Source organism: Cryptomeria japonica, chromosome 10 (assembly GCF_030272615.1).
Source record: "Cryptomeria japonica chromosome 10, Sugi_1.0, whole genome shotgun sequence".
Taxonomy (NCBI): domain Eukaryota; kingdom Viridiplantae; phylum Streptophyta; class Pinopsida; order Cupressales; family Cupressaceae; genus Cryptomeria; species Cryptomeria japonica.
In genome coordinates this window covers 856,023,223-856,043,058 of record NC_081414.1, presented here as the reverse complement: position 1 = coordinate 856,043,058, position 19,836 = coordinate 856,023,223, and the positions used below count along the sequence as shown (strand labels likewise).

At 38.0% G+C, this 19,836-nt stretch overlaps 1 protein-coding gene across 1 annotated transcript; it reads right to left on the bottom strand.

The window, feature by feature from the left end:
- Positions 1-5,806: 5,806 nt before the first annotated feature.
- LOC131065182 (disease resistance protein L6) lies at positions 5,807-19,389 on the bottom strand. Its single transcript, XM_057999627.2, has 2 exons — positions 18,783-19,389; positions 5,807-9,309 (listed from the first exon to the last, which is right to left on the bottom strand). Exons 1-2 carry the CDS (start codon positions 19,079-19,081, stop codon positions 9,000-9,002), a joined length of 609 nt encoding a protein of 202 aa, XP_057855610.1. The 5' UTR covers positions 19,082-19,389; the 3' UTR covers positions 5,807-8,999.
- Between the last annotated feature and the right edge of the window lie 447 nt (positions 19,390-19,836).

Sequence of the window (19,836 nt, the reverse complement as noted above, 5' to 3'; positions counted from 1 at the left end):
CTGACATCAAGGAAGATTTATTTGTAAAATCATTTTGTAATTATTGTATAAGGCCGACATTGTATATCTTTTGTATTGTAAGCCGACATAAGACATATTGTTAGTAAAGGGTATATAGGTCAGTGTGTTAGGTCATTATGAGATACAATCAATCAATCAAAAAAATTATGTAAGAGTAGAACTTGCAGATGAGGATTGTGGAATGCGAAGATCATTTGTATGCGAATGTTTTTGATAAATAAAACAGCGATAACAAGGGCGCTCACCCTTTACAAAGCTAACAGGCTAACTGAAATAAACGAACCAAGCAGGGGTGTAAGCCCCAAACAAACAAAGTTAGACGGACCAAACAAACCCACCTATCAAACTATCAACAAACCAACCCAACTCAAGAGTGGGGAGAATCCACAACTTGACGAAGGGGGGTAGATTTTCCTTTCCGCCTGCGACAAACAATCATCCAGGCAACACTATCATTAGGAATATTCAAAGACAAATCAAGCAGGGGAGAACCCACAAAGATACTGCCAGACTGCTACAGCAGAACACCAACAGATTGTTGTTGCAGAAACACAGCAAACTGCTGCTGAAGAAGAACAAAATTGCCAGGAGAAGAGCGAAGCTGAGGATCAGGAGCAACGAATGTAGGAGCCAAGGGGACGGAAGAGTCTACAACAATAATAACCTCAACAAAGGCATCATCAGCAGTAAGGGGCACCTCATCTCGAGAGGATTCAACCGAGACAGAATCAGAAGCATTAATTGTCAAGTGATCTTCAATAACGTCCTTCCACCAAGTAGCAGTGCCTCTGCGACAGGAGAGAGAGCAGTTTGAAGCTAAGTGGCTTGTTGAGAAGCACCTTCGACAGCAAAAAGGGAGGCCCTCGTAATCCAGCAGTTGAGCCCATGGCTTATCCCCAACCATAAGAACCACATCCCTGGGGAGGGCCAAAGATATGTCAACATCAATTAATAGGCGAGCAAAGGTAGAGTGACCCATGGAGGTCGTGGCATCGTCAACCTTCAAGAAATTGCCAATAGAGTTATCGATGGCCTCAAAGCAAGAAGGCTCCCAGAAATGAAGGGGGAGATTGGGGAGGTGGACCCAAACCGGACGAATAGATAGAGATTCAGTAAGGGGGTTGAAGGAAGAAGATCAAGGCTTAATGGAGAGAGAGTGATCACCCCAAGACCACAACTTTCCCAAAACCAAATCACGGCCAAGAGTAGAGGTAAAAGAAGCAATGAAAAAACCTTTAGCACACGGGAAAAGCTCAATGCCATAAGCAACTAAAGACTTCCAAGAATAACTCACCCAATGATGAAGGTCTGGAAGGGAAGACCAAAACCCAACAAATTTGCAGACCAAAGCACTGTGTTGGTAGAAATCGATATTCTTCACAACCTCCTAGCCACAGACCACATCAGGGGAAGTCTTGGCACAAGGAAGAGGACAAACCCCCTTGGAAGGATGGGCAACAGATCTGGCCACACGAGAAAAGCTATGGTTCCCAGCAAAAGAAGGTCTGAGCAGAGCATTAGCAACCGCTGGAGGGTCATCAGGAACACCACCTGTATGAGGAGAGTCACTATTAACCTGAGTATCAACAGCAGCAGCAAGGGCATCCAAATCCAAAATCGGATCAGGGACACCAGCACAACCCACCACCAAGGGAGCATCTCGCACAAAACACTCAACAGAAAGAAGAGGGGAGGCAACAGTAAAGGGCGTAGAGCAACCCCTACCGCTACCCACAGCAGCGACATCCCCAACAATTGCACCATTCACAACAGCAGGGGCATGAGGGTTGTTTGAAAATGTCTGGGCAGAATCACAGACATCGCAATGGCAATGACATGTATTATATTTGTATACATTCTTGGAGGGAAGGTGAAACCAATAGTAGTTTTCAGGATTTATGAACCAGTACAAAGCAGAGCTATAACCGGAACTCTTTTTGGCATAGCAGATGCATTTTGTGAGTTCATTTTCATTGTTTTCCTTCAGTAGATGCTTGTAGTCAATGAGACTCTTTAGTGATGAGCGGTGTGCTCTAGGCAATGTGCACGCCCCATTCTTTATGTATTATCTTTCATATGGCCAGTGAATTGATATTGTGGGTCACAAATCCCACCATGGTTTTTACTCTTTGAAGTTTTCCACGTATAAATTATGTGTTATGGTGTTCATTCATGTGGATGGTTTATTTGCTTCAAGTTATATGTTTATTTATTTACCTATTTATGTGTATGGTATAAAGGCATAAAATCTTATCTTACCAACAGAACACTGATTCACGAGGGTTGTTTGAAAATCTCTAGGCGGGAATCGCAGACATCACAACGACAATGACATGTATTATATTTGTATGCGAATGTTGTATCAGTACAAAGCAGAGCTATAACCGGAACTCTTTTTGGCATAGCAGATGCATTTTGTGAGTTCATTTTCATTGTTTTCCTTCAGCAGATGCTTGTAGTCAATGAGACTCTTTAGTGATGAGTGGTGTACTCTAGGCAATGTGCCTTCTTGCATGTGCATGCCCCCTTCTTTATGTAATATCTTTCATATGGCCAATGAATTGATATTGTGGGTCACAAATCCCGTCGTGGTTTTTCCTCTTTGAAGTTTTCCACGTATAAATTTTGTGTTTTGGTGTTCATTCATGTGGATGGTTTATTTGCTTAAAGTTATATGTTTATTTGTTTACATGTTTATGTGTATGGTATAAAGGCATAAAATCTTATCTTACAGACAAAACACTAATTCACCCCTCCCCCCCCCCCCCCCTCAGTGTTCTTGGATCCCAACAATGAGAAATAGCACAAACACGTGAGAAATGAGCAAGAAATCATCTCTAACAAACATAAAATCTTGATGATGGATTATGGAGTGCGATCCAAAACGTTGATGCAAAAATCTTAAATACAATTGAATCCAACAACAGTTATATCTTGATACCTTTAGTTTTGTTTTTAGCTCCAACTTGCTTATAAGGCCTATGCATTGTCACCCTAAGCTCATTCGGCATCCTCAGTTCCAACATTCTTTTCAAATGTCTATCCCTATGCATAGTGTCAAAGGCTTTTTTGAAGTCTATGAAACATCAAAAGGCTCCCTACATTGGAAGTCCCAAACTTTTTCAATAAGATGCCTAAAGAGTAATGCAATGGTCGATGGTAGAGTGTCTTGATCTAACCTCAGCCTGTCCTTTCACTCTTTTTTCTTCTTTTTCTACCTAATTGTTGATTCTATGTTCTATCATGCTCCCAAAGGATTATTAAGATCGCTCTTGTGAAAGAGAATAACCACACTAGTAGTCCATTCCAAACAAATAAAAAAATTACAAAAAAACTGCTTCGAATTACTCTGTGGAAAAAAATCTCCATTCCCCGCTTTAAAATTCAGCCCATGGCCCCTTCAAAATTCCTAATAACGAGGATGGTACCATGTCAAGTTGCGTGAGTGGCATGTGGACAAATGTTGCATGGGTGCCACGTGGGTAGTTCTATTGGCTACTAGTCTCTCTACCGGTTATGCATTTCTATTTTTGTGCTTTTTGTATTTTGCTACACCTGCGTGGGCAGCATTCTATCTAATCATTTATAATTAACGTATTTTGTATGTCTACTAACTATTAGATTTTTGGATTTAACTTCCCAGAATTATATCCAAAACATTGGTAACACGAAACTAAATGACTCCAATGTAAAGGTTAGAAGTGAAATAAATTTTAATAGCATGTTGAGATGAGACCCGAGGCCTTTTCTTGAAGGGTGCATCTGTACTTCATCTTTGTTAATAAAAAATAAAAAGAACAGATTAAAGAGATATTTCCAAAAGATAACCAAACGCACGTGAAATGTACTTTAAATGAATGGCTAGAAACAGGGTCTTTGCAAAGAAAGAAACCGCAGAAGTTACATTAATCAGAAGAATTCCTATAAAAAGTTTGTAATACAAGCAAAAGTACTAAAAATATTGACAGTTAAACCTGTAAAAATGAAGCCCACTCATAACCACTTTCATCTAAAATCCCATTCGAGAAGGAAAAAAATACAAAACTCGCATAAACAAGAAAGAAAAAAAATTCTGCAAAAAGGCACATTAATCCTAACGCAGGCTTATTTTAAACATATGTTTGTCACAAGGAGACGCCTTACTCTGAAATTCGATGGTTATACTCATTTTTATCCTTACTTACCGCTCGGTTCTATCATTCTATGCAAGTAATCCTTATGAATTCAATATTTTTGTTGTTTCCTTCTCTCACACAAGCCCCCGTCACGACCAAGTTCGTTCAATTTTTCCCTTTTTAAAGGACCTTTTTTTCTTTAAGTATCTATTTGGTTTTTGGATTGGACAATTTTTGCTTTCTTTTCGACTATAGAAAAGGGCTTGATAACTTTGCGTTCAAACTCGTCGGGCAGTGATACTGTTGGAGTCAGGCAAAGATAATTTCCAATAGCCCATATCTCAATTTCCATGAACATATAAAAGGGGATATGCAATTTCACGTTTAAGACGGAAATTCTTTAAATTGACAAAGCAAGACATTTGCATCAGTTAATCATTCGCATGGAAACAAGCTTTAAAATGACTGATAGGTTCTGAAGAAACTTCCTTCAGATGACCCATCTTGTTAATGGAGAAGTGTGCCTGAAGGTAGAAAGCTGCCTCCTGATGCCCCGTAGACATGTTTCATAATATGGATGCCAGGCATCTTAGAAAATGACAGTTTTTCACACTTTAGAGATGAGTACATACTGGAAATGAGAGTGGATAGAGGAGAAACTTGCATGTTAGAGGAGATGTCTCTGATGCCTTGGTAGACTCCCCATGTAATACGGATGCCATGGGCTTTGTAAAAAAATATTATCTTCAACATATGATGTTGAGTCTCCTTAGTTATACATGTGGTTCCACGACACTCGCCAAAGCCTTATCCAAAAATGATGAGAATCCTTTTAGTGCCTTAGTGGACCCAATGCTGACTTAACCAAAGCTTCACTCTGTTACATGGCTAGCCCATGGCTCAGGTAACATTTTTGTAACAAAATGAGGTGGCTCCAGTTTCTGTTACATGAAATGCAAAATGATAACTTAACCAAAGCTTCACTCTGTTCCATGGCTAGCCCATGGCTCAGGTAACATTTTTGTAATAAAATGCGATGGCTGTTACATGAGATGCAACATTATAAAATTACGTTGCAAACTAAGTTGCTTGAGTATAGCGACTGAGGTTGTAGTTCAAACATTTGGAAAATAACCTCTGAAGAAACCTTATGCCAACTAAGGTTACGATTGGTTCATGTACAAACTTTTTCTAGTCGAAATGACTGAACTCAAAAAATAAGCTTTGGAGTGATATGTATAATAAAAAACCAAATACATATCAAGGGCAAGGATTATACAAGACTTCTCATTCCAGGAAGTAGATCCACAATCTGAACTAAAAGAAAGGCTGAAAAGCTGATGAGGCCCCTTGTAATCTTCCCAAATGTCATTCACTGCTGTTTTACAGAATATGCTCATTTCTTTTCTCCCATTGAAGCAACGAACAAGTCCATAAATAAGTGCAGTGAAATGATAATTGCTTGTTTACATCTTATAAAGATTCTTCAACTGAGTCAAATGTTCAAATGGTTTTGCAATTTTTGAATTGATCTTTGTTTATTTTACCAATGAAAACATGATACCAAATGCAATTGCCAAATCAATATTGGAACTTACAGAAATGGATAACAAAAACTAAGCAATTAGCTTGCCAAACAGGAACCAATGATGACTAATGATGAAACAACATTCAAGAAATAGATTTGAGGGCCATCGCCACCATATATTATTAGCTGGTTAAATGTTTGCAATATTTCAACCTCAAGTGCCAACACTTTACCCTACATTGATTAGAAAAATGACAAAACTTAGTTATCTCAGTTAATCAATGACAATTCTTGCCTCTACAAGCTCTAGGAAGAGTGCATCCTAGAAGAAAAAAAGATTATTGCGCCATTAACAAATAGCAATACAAATTACGATCAGGCATAAACAAGAGCACAAAAAGCATGCGCAGATGAAGCCAGGTAAAAAAATCCATCCGTCACTATGAATTATTTGATAATGTTCACCTAGGAGCATCCAAAATCAGAGAGGAAAGGCCAGGCTGAAAGATCCTAAGAGGATGCAAAGCACTTGGTCTACAACTCCTCGAACATCCGAGGCCAGTGTAGCTCCCATACTACCAAAAAACTCAAAATATGATGATAGAGGAAGCCAAAGGTATCGTGGAGACTATTCAAGCTTCTACACACTCAAAGTCCAGGTGCCGCAGCTATGACAGGTTGCCAATTACATCAGGGAGGCTACTTAAGTTTCCACCTGTTCACAAGTCCAGGTGCTACACCTGTGCAGACTGCCCAATGATATCAGGGAGGCCAAGTCTCCACACCTTTTCAAGAACAAGTGCTGCAGCTGTAACAGGTTGCCAATAGTATCAGGGAGGCTATTCAAGTTTTCACACCATCCCAAGTACAAATGCTGCAGCTGTGACAGTTTGCCAATGAGATCAGGGAGGTTATTAAATTTTGACACACTTCCAAGTACAAGTGCTCTGCAGCTGTTACAAGTTGCCTATGGTATCAAGAAGGTTATTTAAGTTTTGACACACTTCCAAGTCCAAGTGTTGCAGCTATGACAGGTTGGCAATGGCATTAAGGAGGTTATTTAAGTTTTGACACACTTCCAAGTCCAAGTGTTGCAGCTATGACAGGTTGCCAATGGCATTAAGGAGGTTATTTAAGTTTGACACGCTTTCAAGTTCAAGTGCTGCAGCTGAGACAGTTCAAGTGCTGCCGCTGAGACAGATTGCCAATGGTATCAGAGATGTATTTAAATTTTGACACTTACAAATCCACATACTGTGGTTGTGACAAGTTGCCAATGATATCAAGGAGGTTGTTTAATTCTCAACAATAGTACAAATCCAAGTGCTGTAGCTGTGATAGGTTGCCAATGGTATCAGAGAGGTTACAAATACCTATGACAGGTTGCCAATGGTATCAGGGAGGTTGTTAGTGTTGACGCACTTCCAACTCCAAGTGCTGCATATGTGACAGGTTGCCAATGGTATCAGGGAGATTGTTTAAGTGTTGACACACTTCCAAGTCCAGGTGCTGCAATTGTGACAGGTTGCCAATGGTATCAGAGAGGTTACAAATCCAAGTAATTGTAGCTATGACAGGTTGCCAATGGTATTAGGGAGGTTGTTAGTGTCGACGCACTTCCAACTCCAAGTGCTGCAAATGTGACAGGTTGCCAATGGTATCCGGTAGATTGTTTAAGTGTTGACACACTTCCAAGTCCAAGTGCTGCAATTGTGACAGGTTGCCAATGGTATCAAGTGCTTAAGCTTTGACAGGTTGCCAATGGTATTGTGCTGCCAATGGTATCGTGCTAAAGCTGTGACAGGTTGCCAATGGTATCGTGCTGAAGCTGTGACAGGTTGCCAATGGTATCAAGTGTTGAAGCTTTGACAGGTTGCCAATGGGTAGATGTGACAGATTGCCAATGGTATCAAGGGGTTCTGTAACCTTTTACACCATGCCAAGTACAAGTGTTGAAATTGTGATAGGTTGCCAATGGCATCAAGAAGTTAACTTAAGTCTGGACAATGGTACCAGTCCAAATGCTGTAGCTGTGACAGATTGCCAATGGTATCTGGAGGCTATTTAACCTTTTACACCTTTTCAAGTTCAAGTGCTGCCACTGTGACATGTTGCCAATGGTATCAGTGAGATTATTTAACCATTTACAACTTTTCAAGTTCAAGTGACACAACTGTGGCATGTTGTCAATGGTAATAGGAAAGTTATTTAAACTTTCACACATTCCAAAATACAAGTGCTGCAGCTGTGACAGATTGCCAATGGCATCAGAGAGGCTATTTATGCTTCCACACCTTTCCAAGTACAAGTATTGCAGTTGTGACAGGTTGCCAATGATATCAGGGAGGTTATTTATGCTTTCACACCCTCTCAAGAACAAATGCTGCAGCTGTGACAGGTTGCTAATGATATCAGGGAGGTTATTTAAGCTTTTACACCCACCCATGTACAAGTGCTGCAGCTGTGACAGGTTGCTAATTGTATCAGGGAGGTTATTTAAGTTTTGACAAACTCCCAAGTTCAAGTGCTGCAGCTGTGACAGATTGCCAATGGTATCAAGGAGACTTTTAACCTTTTAAACCCTCCCAAGAACAAGTATCACTGTTGTGACAGGTTGCCAATTGTATCAGGGAGGTTATTTAGGTTTTCAAACTCTCCCAAATATAAGTGCTGCAGCTGTGACTGGTTGCCACTGGTATCAAAGAGATTGTTTAATGTGTCACAACCAAACAAGTGTTGCAAACTTGAAGGATTGTGGATATGGTGCTTAAATGAGGAAGCAATCAATGTTCAAAAATATTTCTTTTTCCTCATCACTAAAAGCACTATAATTGATGTAGAGTCTCTTGTAAATATCCTGGTTGAGAGCAATATTGTCAAAAGCTTCTGTCCAGCAGCTTGTGTCTTTCTACTTGTCATACAAGAAGGATCCAGTCACTTCCACTGAAAGAGGATGCCCCTTACAAGCTTCCACGATTCGTTTAGACAAATATTTATAACTGGAACTTGGAGATGCTTTGAGAAATGCGTGCCAACTAAATAGTTGGAGACCTTCATTTATCTGCAATCCACTCATCCCATGGATGCATTCGGATGAGACCTGAGCAAAATTGAGAATGTGTTTGTCTCTAGAAGTTATAATAACTCTGCTGCCAGGGGCAGCCAATATCCCCAGCCAAACAATCCAATCGCTCAACATCATCCAAAATAAGCAGCACACATTTCCCTCCCAAACCATTTATAAACATGGATTTGCCCTTATCAACACCATCCACAGATTTGCCCTTATCAACACTGTCCACATCTTCATCATATATGGTTGAACCTTTAAGTTCTTATCTCTGCAATTTTGTAAAGCCTATGGCATCTACAGCAGTGCCACGGACATTAAATACAAAGGAAGCAGCGTTGAAATAACCATAAACTTGATTGTACACAGCCTTCACAACTGTGGTTTTGCCAATGCCGCCTATACCCAATATTCCATCTTTAACAACCTCTTCCACTGAATCATGATTTAATTTCTGAATGAGAGCCTTCTTCACACTGTCCATTCTTAGTGGGTGGTTGGTAAATTCTAACAGAAATGTGTCCAACATTTCAATCAGGTTATTTGCCACAGTCTTCTTTACCTGAACTCCCCAACTGCACGACAACAACTTAGTAACAACCAACTTCTCACAAATAACAGAGTACATCAATAGAAATCACAAAAGTACTAGCTGTTATCCTCAACCTACTTCTCAGCAAAGAGTTACAAGAAAAATTGGAAAATAAAACCTTCACAGAATGAAAGAGAAAAGTTGGAAAATAGAACATTTTTGTATATATTATGAAAAACCATCTAAGTAAAATAGTTAGTGCTGAAAATAATTTATATTCAAGAATTATTTGAGTCAGCATAGTATCCTAACAGTTTGTGAGAGGTCTTAAGTTTGAGTCTTAACAATTTATACAAATTTAAAATAAAAATAAATGTCAGGCGTACAGAGTTAATAATTCAATTGAAGAGCAATCCAACAACCAACGGAAGGTTTTAGGTTCTAATCCAACAGTCCCAAAAAAAGATTAATAGTCAAATATATATATATATATATATATGTGCTTGCCAAACTGGACATAAATTATGAATTCTCAAAATTAAATTATTATATTTGAAAAATAGCTGGGGCAGGAGGGCTGAATGTAGGTATGAATGCTAACTAATGCTGGGCAATTAAATAATTAACTATAAAACAATTAAAATCATAAAAGCGAGCAGAAATGAAATTTTAAAATTAGACTATAGCTCTATGAATGGGACAAATTATACTTTCTTAGCAAGTGGTATTAAGATAAAAAAATATAAACATTTTTTAGCCTGGTGGAGTACTATAGCAATTCATTTTGCTCTTTTTTGACCTTTGCATAAAGTTTTTGTTGGATAACAATAACACTTTTTTATTAAACGTGACCTTGAAATCTCTCCTACATATCCTCTATAAGGAAGCTATTTTTAACAAATATTATCACACAAACAGAACTCCCTCCATCAGCAGTCAATTAAGGGATCTTTACATATCATAAGTGGCATATGGAGGTCCTCTTGGATATGCATACTTTTACTAACAAGGGTTCACATCTAAGTTGCAGGGTTTGCCTGCCCAGGGGTCTGATACCAGTCCGGACCAGGTCCAAGTCCGGATGCTGGTCCAGTTCACCTGCAGATCCTGCCAAGGTCCGTACCTGAGACAGCCAGTCTGGCCTGAGCAAAACCAGGGGAACTCGGGTGGCTGGGTGCCCAAAAACTTCTTTTTTTGGGGCAAATTTTAATGTTTTTTTAAAATTTGCCACTTGGAAAAGAAAAATATAACCCTAAAAGTGGCATTTAAAACACAAACTTTGTTCAATTTTCCTCATTTGTTTTGCAGACATCAGTTTTTTCATTGCAGGTGGAGCAAAATTTAGCTTCCAACATCAAATAGGAGTTGAAGATCAATTTTTGAAGCTAGATCAAGTGCTAAAGTTGCAGCATAATTTCTACACATTTGCAAGCTTCCATTGGATGAAAGAGGTAGGTTTTTGTACCTTTCTTTCAACCCTTTTTGTTTCACCAACATGAAACATTATTTATTTAGTTTACCTTTTTTTTCATTATTTTGTTTTTGTTTTTTAATGTGTTCATATAATTTCTTGCCATAGGAACTAAAATGGCACCTACCTCTTCCTCCATAAGCACAAATGAACAACAAAAACAGAAATCAGATCCAAATTCTCCCCTATGGAATATGTTGACATTATACAACTGCCTTTAGGAGGTGGGGGGTTCTGTTGGAAATGTGGAGGAAGTGAAAAAGACATAAAGACAGTAATAGTTCATATCATTTGGTGGTAGGCCATTTGTGTGTAATACCAAGAAGAGGCATAAAAAAATGCCCTGGAAAACTAATGTGCCTATACCACAAGAGACGATATTAAGATATATTAGGAAGCATGAAGAAGCAAAAGAGAGAGAAGCCTGTTAATTATAGTCTCAGTCGTAACACTCAGGAAAATAAATCTGCCTCCTTATTTTTATCAGCGCACAGAAACTAAGTCTGTCATTTGTGATTTAATTAGGATTAAATTTAGTTAGTATTAACTAACAAATTTGCTATGCTATGATTAGTTAATGCATCGTTGAGTTTATTTAAGGAAATAATCGCCGGTGTAGAAGGATCGTGGTTCCACATAGGATCGCGACCCCCCTATGGAGGCACGATCCAATGGAAACAAAAGATATATATGCGCTACCCTCTCTGTTGATAATATATCGGATAGAAGAAAACAATACTGTGATCGGTAGTAAATATAATCGTTTGATTTTCATCTGCAGAGGCAAATCGATAAGACTAATAAAATCGGTTTTACATTCCTTATATCCTACGCTAAAACTTCTAAACTAGTTGTCTCAGAATTCTGATTGCTCAGAAAGTAATAACAGTGTATTTACGTTTACATGGTATCAAAGCCTAACTACTTAAGATCCGAATAGACTGAAAGCGAAGTTAACAAAATTGAAGAGTTCTAAAATGGTGAACAGAATCAGATTCAAGGACAGACTCGAAGGAGCAGCAAATTTTGTGGCTTGGAAAGTCAGAATTATGATAGTGTTAAAAGAGAACAAAGTAATCAAATTCATAAAAGAAGACAAGCCCGAACCTGAAGGCGAACCTGAGAAAACTGTATGGAATGAAGGAAATGATAAAGCTGTAAAAATCATGATAGATGCAGTAAGGGATCACATAATACCACTTATATTAAAATATGACTAACACATATGAAATGTTCAAAACCCTTGAAAGGACGTATGAAATAAACAATCCGAGCAAAACCCTAGCTCTAAAAAGACAGTTGAACCACATAAGTATAAATAAAGGTGAAACAATAAACTCATACTTCATGAGGATAGGTTCACTCAGAGATCAACTGCAAAAACTTGATTATCATGTCGAGAAGCAAGAACTATCAATGATTACCCTAGATGGATTACCTGAATCCTGGGAATCATTCAAACAAAGCATAAATGCAAGGGATAAATTCACAGAATTTGATCGACTAAGGGATGACTGCCTCCTTGAAGAATCAAGGCAAATGAAAGGGGGAAATCACAAAACTAAAGATGAAGACCTCCACATTCTGAATACCAATTCCCGTAAGAAAGGCAAGAAGAGAAAAATCACGAAGAGAAAATCCCATCATGGGAAAAGCTTTCATAAGAAAGACATGTCAAAAATCCAATGTCATAGATGTGATCAGTACGGACATATGTCATTTAATTGTCCTGACAAAGTAAAACAGCAGGCATCATTCGCCAAAGTATAGAGGAACACAGAACTTGAATCTGAGAAGTTTGTATTATATTCAGCGCTATCAAGTCAAGCTTCAAACAAGTCTAACACTTGGGTGATAGACAATGGATCGTCAAGACATGTCACCGAGCTCAGAGAATTATTAGACTCGATGAAAGAGGGATCAAATGAAGAGGTAACAATAGGGGATGACTCTGCACATCCAGTAAAAGGCGTAGGGACATGTACAATCAGACTAAAGTTTGGAACCTCAATCCAACTCACCGGAGTACTATTTGTACCAAGCATCAAAAGGAACCTAGTCTCTATCTCTGCACTTGAGGATGATGGATATAGAGTCTCATTTATAGAAGGAAAGGTAATGGCATGGCCAAAAACATCCACCTTCAAAAGAGCACAAGTGATTGGTTACAGATAAGGGCATCTATATGAATTGTGTAATGAGCCAAATCAAACCCTACTTCATGAAGTCACAGATCAAACAGAAATTTGGCATAGAAGACTAGGGCACTTACACTTTCGTGCTCTACCCTCTATGGAGAAATTAGTCACAGGACTACCTAAACTAAAGCCAATTCATTCAGATGTTTGTAAAGTTCCTTTCCCTACAGCTCTAGGAAAACTAAAGGTGTACTAGAACTAGTTCACTCTGACTTATGTGGGCCTATGTCTGAACCATCACTAGGAAACGCATTATACCATGTAATCTTTGTAGGCAATTTCTCTAGGAAAACTTGGATTTATTTTCTTAAAAGTAAAGAATCTGAAGATATTCTTAGGAAATTTAAAGAGTTCAAATCTATTACAGAAAATCACTCTGGTAGGAAAATCAAAACTCTAAATGGTAGGGAATACACATCAAAGGTATTTAAAGAGTTTTGTAAAGATGCTGGGATTAAGAGGGAGTTCACTGTACCCTACAATCCTCAACAAAACGGGGTTGCTAAAAGAAAGAATAGAACAATAATAGAAGCGGCAAGGGCTATGTTGTTGGATCAAAACCTAGAAACTGCACTTTGGGGAGAAGCCACTAATACCGTTGTATACATTCAAAACAGATGTTCTCACTCTCATATTGGTGACAAAACTCCTGAAGAAGTCTTTACTGGAATTAAACCTGATATTAGCCATCTCAAAATATTTGGATGTCCTGTTTATATTCATGTACCTTAGGAGAAAAGAACTAAACTAGAACCTACTGGGCAGAAAGGGATTTTTGTAGGATATAGTGAAACATCTAAAGCCTATCGAATATTCATCCCCGGTCAAAGACAAATAGAATTAAGCAGAGATGTCATATTTGAAGAAGATGTAGCCATTAACAAAACAAGGAGTTCCATCACACCTGAAATCCCAACTAATTCCATGAATTTGGAAGAAGATTCTCTTTTTGAAACTCAGAGGGAGCAACCTGAGGAAAACACCTTGGAACATGAGAATACTACACAGAGAATCCCAAGAAGAGAATCCTTTGCAGCACCTAGAGGAACATTTAGAGAAAGCAAAAGACCTTCAAAATTCTCTAGCTATGTTACTCTTATGACAGACCTCATAAATGCTGAACCTTCAAGTGTCAGAGAGGCTCTTAAACAGCAAGTATGGAAGGATGTCGTGATAGAGGAATATCAATCTATCTTAAAGAATGATGTGTGGAAAATTATGCCTAGACCTAAAGGAAAATCAGTTGTATCTTCTAAATGGCTCACCCTCCAATGCCGACTTACTGGTTGAATGCTGCATTACCAAAGGAGAAAGGACAGCTATAACACTAGTTCAAACATCTGAGTTTTACCTAAGAATGCCCAATGCACTATTCTGATGGCTAACATTTCTGAAAATAAGCCCACTTCGATGGCTCCTGTAGCTGCCCATTTATTCAAAATAAGATTCCAAGAGGATGAATGTCCTCCAATGCTAGAAAAATCTCCAAAGTTTAACTCCAAAAAACAGTTTCCAAGATGTTCTCTTCGACATTAAAAGCTCTTATTTATAACTCTTTTGGGCACAAATCCCAATGCACCATAAATGTGGGATAAAACATGAGTATAATTAAATTACATTAACTCCTTATGTCTCCACATTAAAGGGGACTTTTTAATTTTTCCCTTTAAACATTAGTCCCAACTTTAATTAATCACTAAAGTTAATATTTAGATTTAACTTTAGGAACTTTTATATAAACACCCAATTAAATAATGGTTCATTAATATTTGCAAACCTGATGACGAATTAAGATCACCAAAACACTGACATTATAAAATGCATCAAATATTCCAAGACACTGAGCCACTGCTGACTTACTATAAATATAGCAAGTATCTGGAAACCCTGCCAAAACACCTCTGAATGGCCTAAAACTGAAATTGGCTAGGCCAAATCCCTCATTGGTCCCTGTAAAGTCCTGGTTAGCCCTCAAGACCAAGGCAAAATGGGCTAACGACACATCTTTTGATGTCGAGCTAAAATGGGGACATTACGATTTTTTCCATGACTAAAAATTTTTCTGGGCATCGCGTTTTTGAACATGTGAGGATTTTTGGTACCGTCCATTTTTCTCGATCCGCTATTTTCTTTTGGTCGAACGAATACTACTCCGCATTTTTCCTTTATGTATTTGTGCGATTTTCACGACCTATGAGATTTCCACGACGCAGCAACAAATTGTTGCAATTTTTGTTCAATCATGTTTTCACTTCACGCTCTTTTTCAACGGCCTTTATGCCCACGATTTTTTACGATGCTCAAGTTTTTGAAAAATTTGTGACTTTCCATGTGCAGCTAGGGTTTTTGCAATTTTCATGATTTTACCAAACTTGTGGCGTTAGCTAGGGTTTCTATTTTTTTGCAAAATCAGACAATTATTATTTTTATAAACTATTTTTTCTAATTCTTTTTCAAAAAAAATACATATTTCAAATTTGTAGAAAAAAATTTTGGGTTTTTCTAGATTTTCACCTTCGGTTCCATGCCAAGATTTTTGCCTCAAGAATGGCGCCATTGTTTGTTGCTGACTATTTTTGTAACCTAAGGTTGCGAGGAAATTTGAGTTTTCAACAATTTGTGCATTGGGATTCGTGTCTCAAATTTTGTTCCAAGGTTTTAGATTCTGTGCAGATGTTTCTATTCTAGTTTTTAGTCAAATTCTTCAATCTCGTGCCTTCACTAGGTTGACCTCATTCAACCTCAATTTTCGTGATGGCATCTTTGACCAACATCATGTTAGAACAGGGTCAAAAGTTCAACAGCCGCTTCTACAAGACTTGAAATCAGTGCATGCTAACGATATTTGAATATAGTTGCCTTGATCAAATTGATTTGGGCAAGGCCTCTCGTCTTACAAGTCCCAAGGTTTTCACTATTTTTTCTTGAAAAATTTCTATTGGGTTTTCTATTTTTTTCCACAATAAATCATGCGAGGGTTTTGCTTGACTTTTCCCTCAAAAATCAAGGAGTGATGTTTCGCTACATGATGTCAGGTGTGTCTAATATTTTATGGCATGATGTTTGGTGTTTTGTTATGTGATGTTTGATGTTTTACCGCATGATGTCTGGTGTTTTGCCACATCATCTAGTGTTTTACCACATGATGTTTGGGGTTTTGCCACACAACATTTCAAGGTTTTGTTCGACTTTTCCTCAAAAATTGTTTCAAGGTTTTAGATCTTGTTTAAGGTTTTTTTACCACAAAAAATGATGATTTTTAACTTCAATTTTGGAAGGTTTGTCGATTTTTCCTCAAAATAATGGTTACCAGATTCAATTTGGTTACCCAACATCAAATTGGATGGATTATGGTATTAATGATCATTAACACTTTGCAAATCCTAGGAGGATCTTAGCCACAGCAAAGTGTTTTTCCCATTTGTGATCAAAAGACTGGTAGCGTCTTCTGTAGGTAGTTAGTGGAGAGAATGACCATTAAGGGAGGGTATTAGGATATTAAATTAAATTTTAGTCAGTTGTATTTAATTCTTTTATTAATGGTCATTCAGCTTTTTGCTTTGTAGTCCATTAAGTGAAACTATTGCTTCTTTTATAAGAACGCATAGTTTTCTTTTTAGATTTTAGCTTTTAGCTTTATTTAGCACTTAAGTGTGTTAGCTTCATGTTGAAGCTTTAGAAGCTTTAGATTAACGGTTCGTTCTTTTTAGAACACAGTCATGTAATTCCTTTATATATGTTTGTATATTCGTTATTAATTCATTCAAGTTAATTCAATATCATTCGATTATTGATTCAATTATTTTTCAAAATCAAGGTTACAATTTCCCGCATATAAATACACATATACCAATAAAAGTTGTTAGAAAAGTTTCAACCCTTCTCTCCAAATTAAATCTTATATTCTTCATATAAGATCTATTTTAGAGGGCTCTTAATAACTATTTTTTTCAATTGAAATAAAATAGAAAGTTACACCCTTTCCATTAACCCCTCTACATATACACACACATTTAAGAATAAAAGTTAAAATAAAACTTTCAACTCCTCTCTCCAACTTAAATCTTATATTCTTCATATAAAATCTCCTATTTTGCAAGTCACTTAAATAAAATTCAACCCCATTTATGGTTTGGTAAGTTTATCTGTTTGCAAGAGTAAGGAAGGGTGTCAAATGGAAACCTCGTAACAAAGGTTGGATTAAGATAAATTTCAATGGGGCAACCAGGGTTAACTTGAAATTGGTTGGAGTAGGATGTGTGATTAGAGGCCACGATGGCAAGATTTTAAGGATGTTGGGAAGGTAGGCAGAACTACCAATAATGAAGTCGAGATTCAACCGACACTCCAAGGAGTGAAGATGGGAAAAAATCAAGTTTTTGAAAAATTCACCTACAAGGCAATTTACAATTTGTTATTAATGTAGTTAGATTGGGAAATACTCCAAATTGGAAATTGGGCAAATGGTTAAGACAAATTAAAGAGGTCTTCACATTGTTCGAATATTATATCATGTCACATATCTTCCAATGGGCGATGACACTACAGATGAGGTGGCAAAAAACACAATTATTTGATAATGTAGTAGGTGAAGGTTAATTGCTTAATGAATGGCACAAGTTCCACACTCAAATCGAACAATAACAAGCCATCTCTACGCACAAACTGGACTAATGAGACAGCTAATGAGCATAGAGAGGGCTCATTAGCTTACCTCGCATCATGACACCTAGTCTATAAAAATGCAAATAGGTGGTTTGCATCACTACGTAACAAGCAACCTTCGACATGGATACCAACATCTGCTTAATGGCCAGAAAGCATCATATGCCCTTTTACAGGGATATTTTTGAATGAAGTCTTATTGAAACCTTTAAGACTCAAGCAAGAGTAGTCTTAAATGTTGTGCAAATGGTGCTAGGGAATGACTAATTGGGTGGCAATGGGCAATATCATGCTAACAGTGCTATTATTGCCCCCACTTTCCTCGCAACGTTGCTAGATGCAAGGGAGACTAACTGATCAGTGGATGCCCTTGTGCCTAAACTCGTCTTGTTGAAGAGCAATACCAGGGACTGATTTGGTCATGAATGGGAGGATGAGGACAAAATTGGTTGAAGGCAATGCCGAACCATACAAGTGTTCATCATTTAGGGCGTGGGCATGAATGTGGTGGAGAGATGGATTCAAGTACACGTGGAAATAAACTTCATGAAAGGTTGCATGGAGAGAGTGGACGCTGGTGATGGCAAGTGAGCCTTCTCACTGGTGGAAGTGGAGGAGGCAGCCGCCCAGTAAGAAGACAAGGAGAGGTGACACCGGTTGGTGCAACATGGAATATGGACCGATGGTATCATAATGCTAGTTGTACGTAAATAACAGCTTATTTGGTATCTGTCGAATGTGCCAATTTTGCTGGTCTCTATCGAATAGCATATAAAATAGGAGATAGCAGCTAAGTGTGCCAATTTTGCTGGTTTGGCCCCTAGGATAGTTGAAAGTCGCAGTACTCTTTGCACAAATAGGAGCTTACTATGTAACAACCTTTTTTAAAGTTTAATATATAGGTGTGGTCCCGCTGCGCTACATTTACTTATAAAAAGAATATTTTTTTTCAATTACAATAAAATCCAGACGCAAACCCCTGCATGAAACCCTATCTTAAAAAACTATTCGAAAAAAATCTAAAAATGAAAAGCCAAACACTTTCTACAAAACCCTATCTTAAGATTATTTTATTCCAACAATCGGAAGGTTGAATGAATGCATGGAGGTCACCTTCATCCAGCCATTAAATTATAATCCAAAAATACAGAAAAGCAACCAGAAAGTGAGGTTGAATCTTACCCTTCGGTTATTGACCAGATTGAGCGAGACCAGATGTGGGGAAGGGCATCCTTCCCTTCGTCAATCTCTTCTCTCGGGTATCGATGTGGATAACTATCATATTTTAGAAATGATTGCTTATACGGACTGAAACCCTTATCAGGATCCGCATAATAAACGAGAGGAATAATGAAGCCCGGGGTGGTCAACATTGTAGCGACTTCCGTAAGACACCAACCTGAGTCTGCATAACCTTCGAAAAATATGGGAATGCGTATGCCACTGCTCTCAGTTGCTCTTCCCAAGCAAGAGCAAATCATTTCCCTCTTTGCTTATTTGACGGCGTCCTGAACAACATTGAGTCCACCCGCGAATGGAGCTTCAAAGAAATGATCAACCACTCTTTCTCACATACTCTCCCCTTAACTCAGACACACATAATACCTCTTATCCCTACATAAGGAAATTTGGTTGCAGAAGGCTTGAATTCTTCCATCTCAGGCTTGAACTTGAAACTAAGTGCCACACATTCCCTGCCTTGTAACTTAAAATTGAGAGATGATATTTAGGTCAAATTTCCTTATCGGGAATATTGAAAGGGATGGTGTATATGCACTCCGAGCTCTCTGGCATGCACCAGGCTCCATGGATTGAATCTGCACCTTTCACATATTAGGGCAACGTCCATCCAGCGATTTCAACGCAGGCGGGCCCACTGATTTTTTTCTGTCGTGTCCCTCACGTCAGGAAAGCACGGCATGTGGGTCCAGTTTTAGTCATTTTTCCTTCCCCGGCACGTTAGGTTCTTAAGATATTTTGCTTGATTATTAGTCCCTGCCTTCAGCAGGGAACTATATGTTTTCATGTAACTCAATTAGTTTGTCAAATGAAATTAAAAATATTTAATTCTAAAGTTTTCTAAAGTTTTAAGTATCATTCTTTTGATTTTTTTTATTTTTCAAATTATTTTAATTTTTTCCTAAAAACATTATTGGCTGATAGAATTTTCCTGGGGGCTTAAATAAATTTTCAATAACAAAAAATATAGAAATTAGTTGGCACTGTGTACAATTTC

Bases quoted from the DNA above. Each gene is read 5' to 3' on its own strand.
- LOC131065182 (XM_057999627.2), bottom strand. From the start codon at position 19,081: ATGATTTGCTCTTGCTTGGGAAGAGCAACTGAGAGCAGTGGCATACGC. The intron at 9,310-18,782 runs GTAAGATTCAAC...GTTGTCGTGCAG, and splicing joins ATCTGGTCAATAACCGAAGG to TTGGGGAGTTCAGGTAAAGA.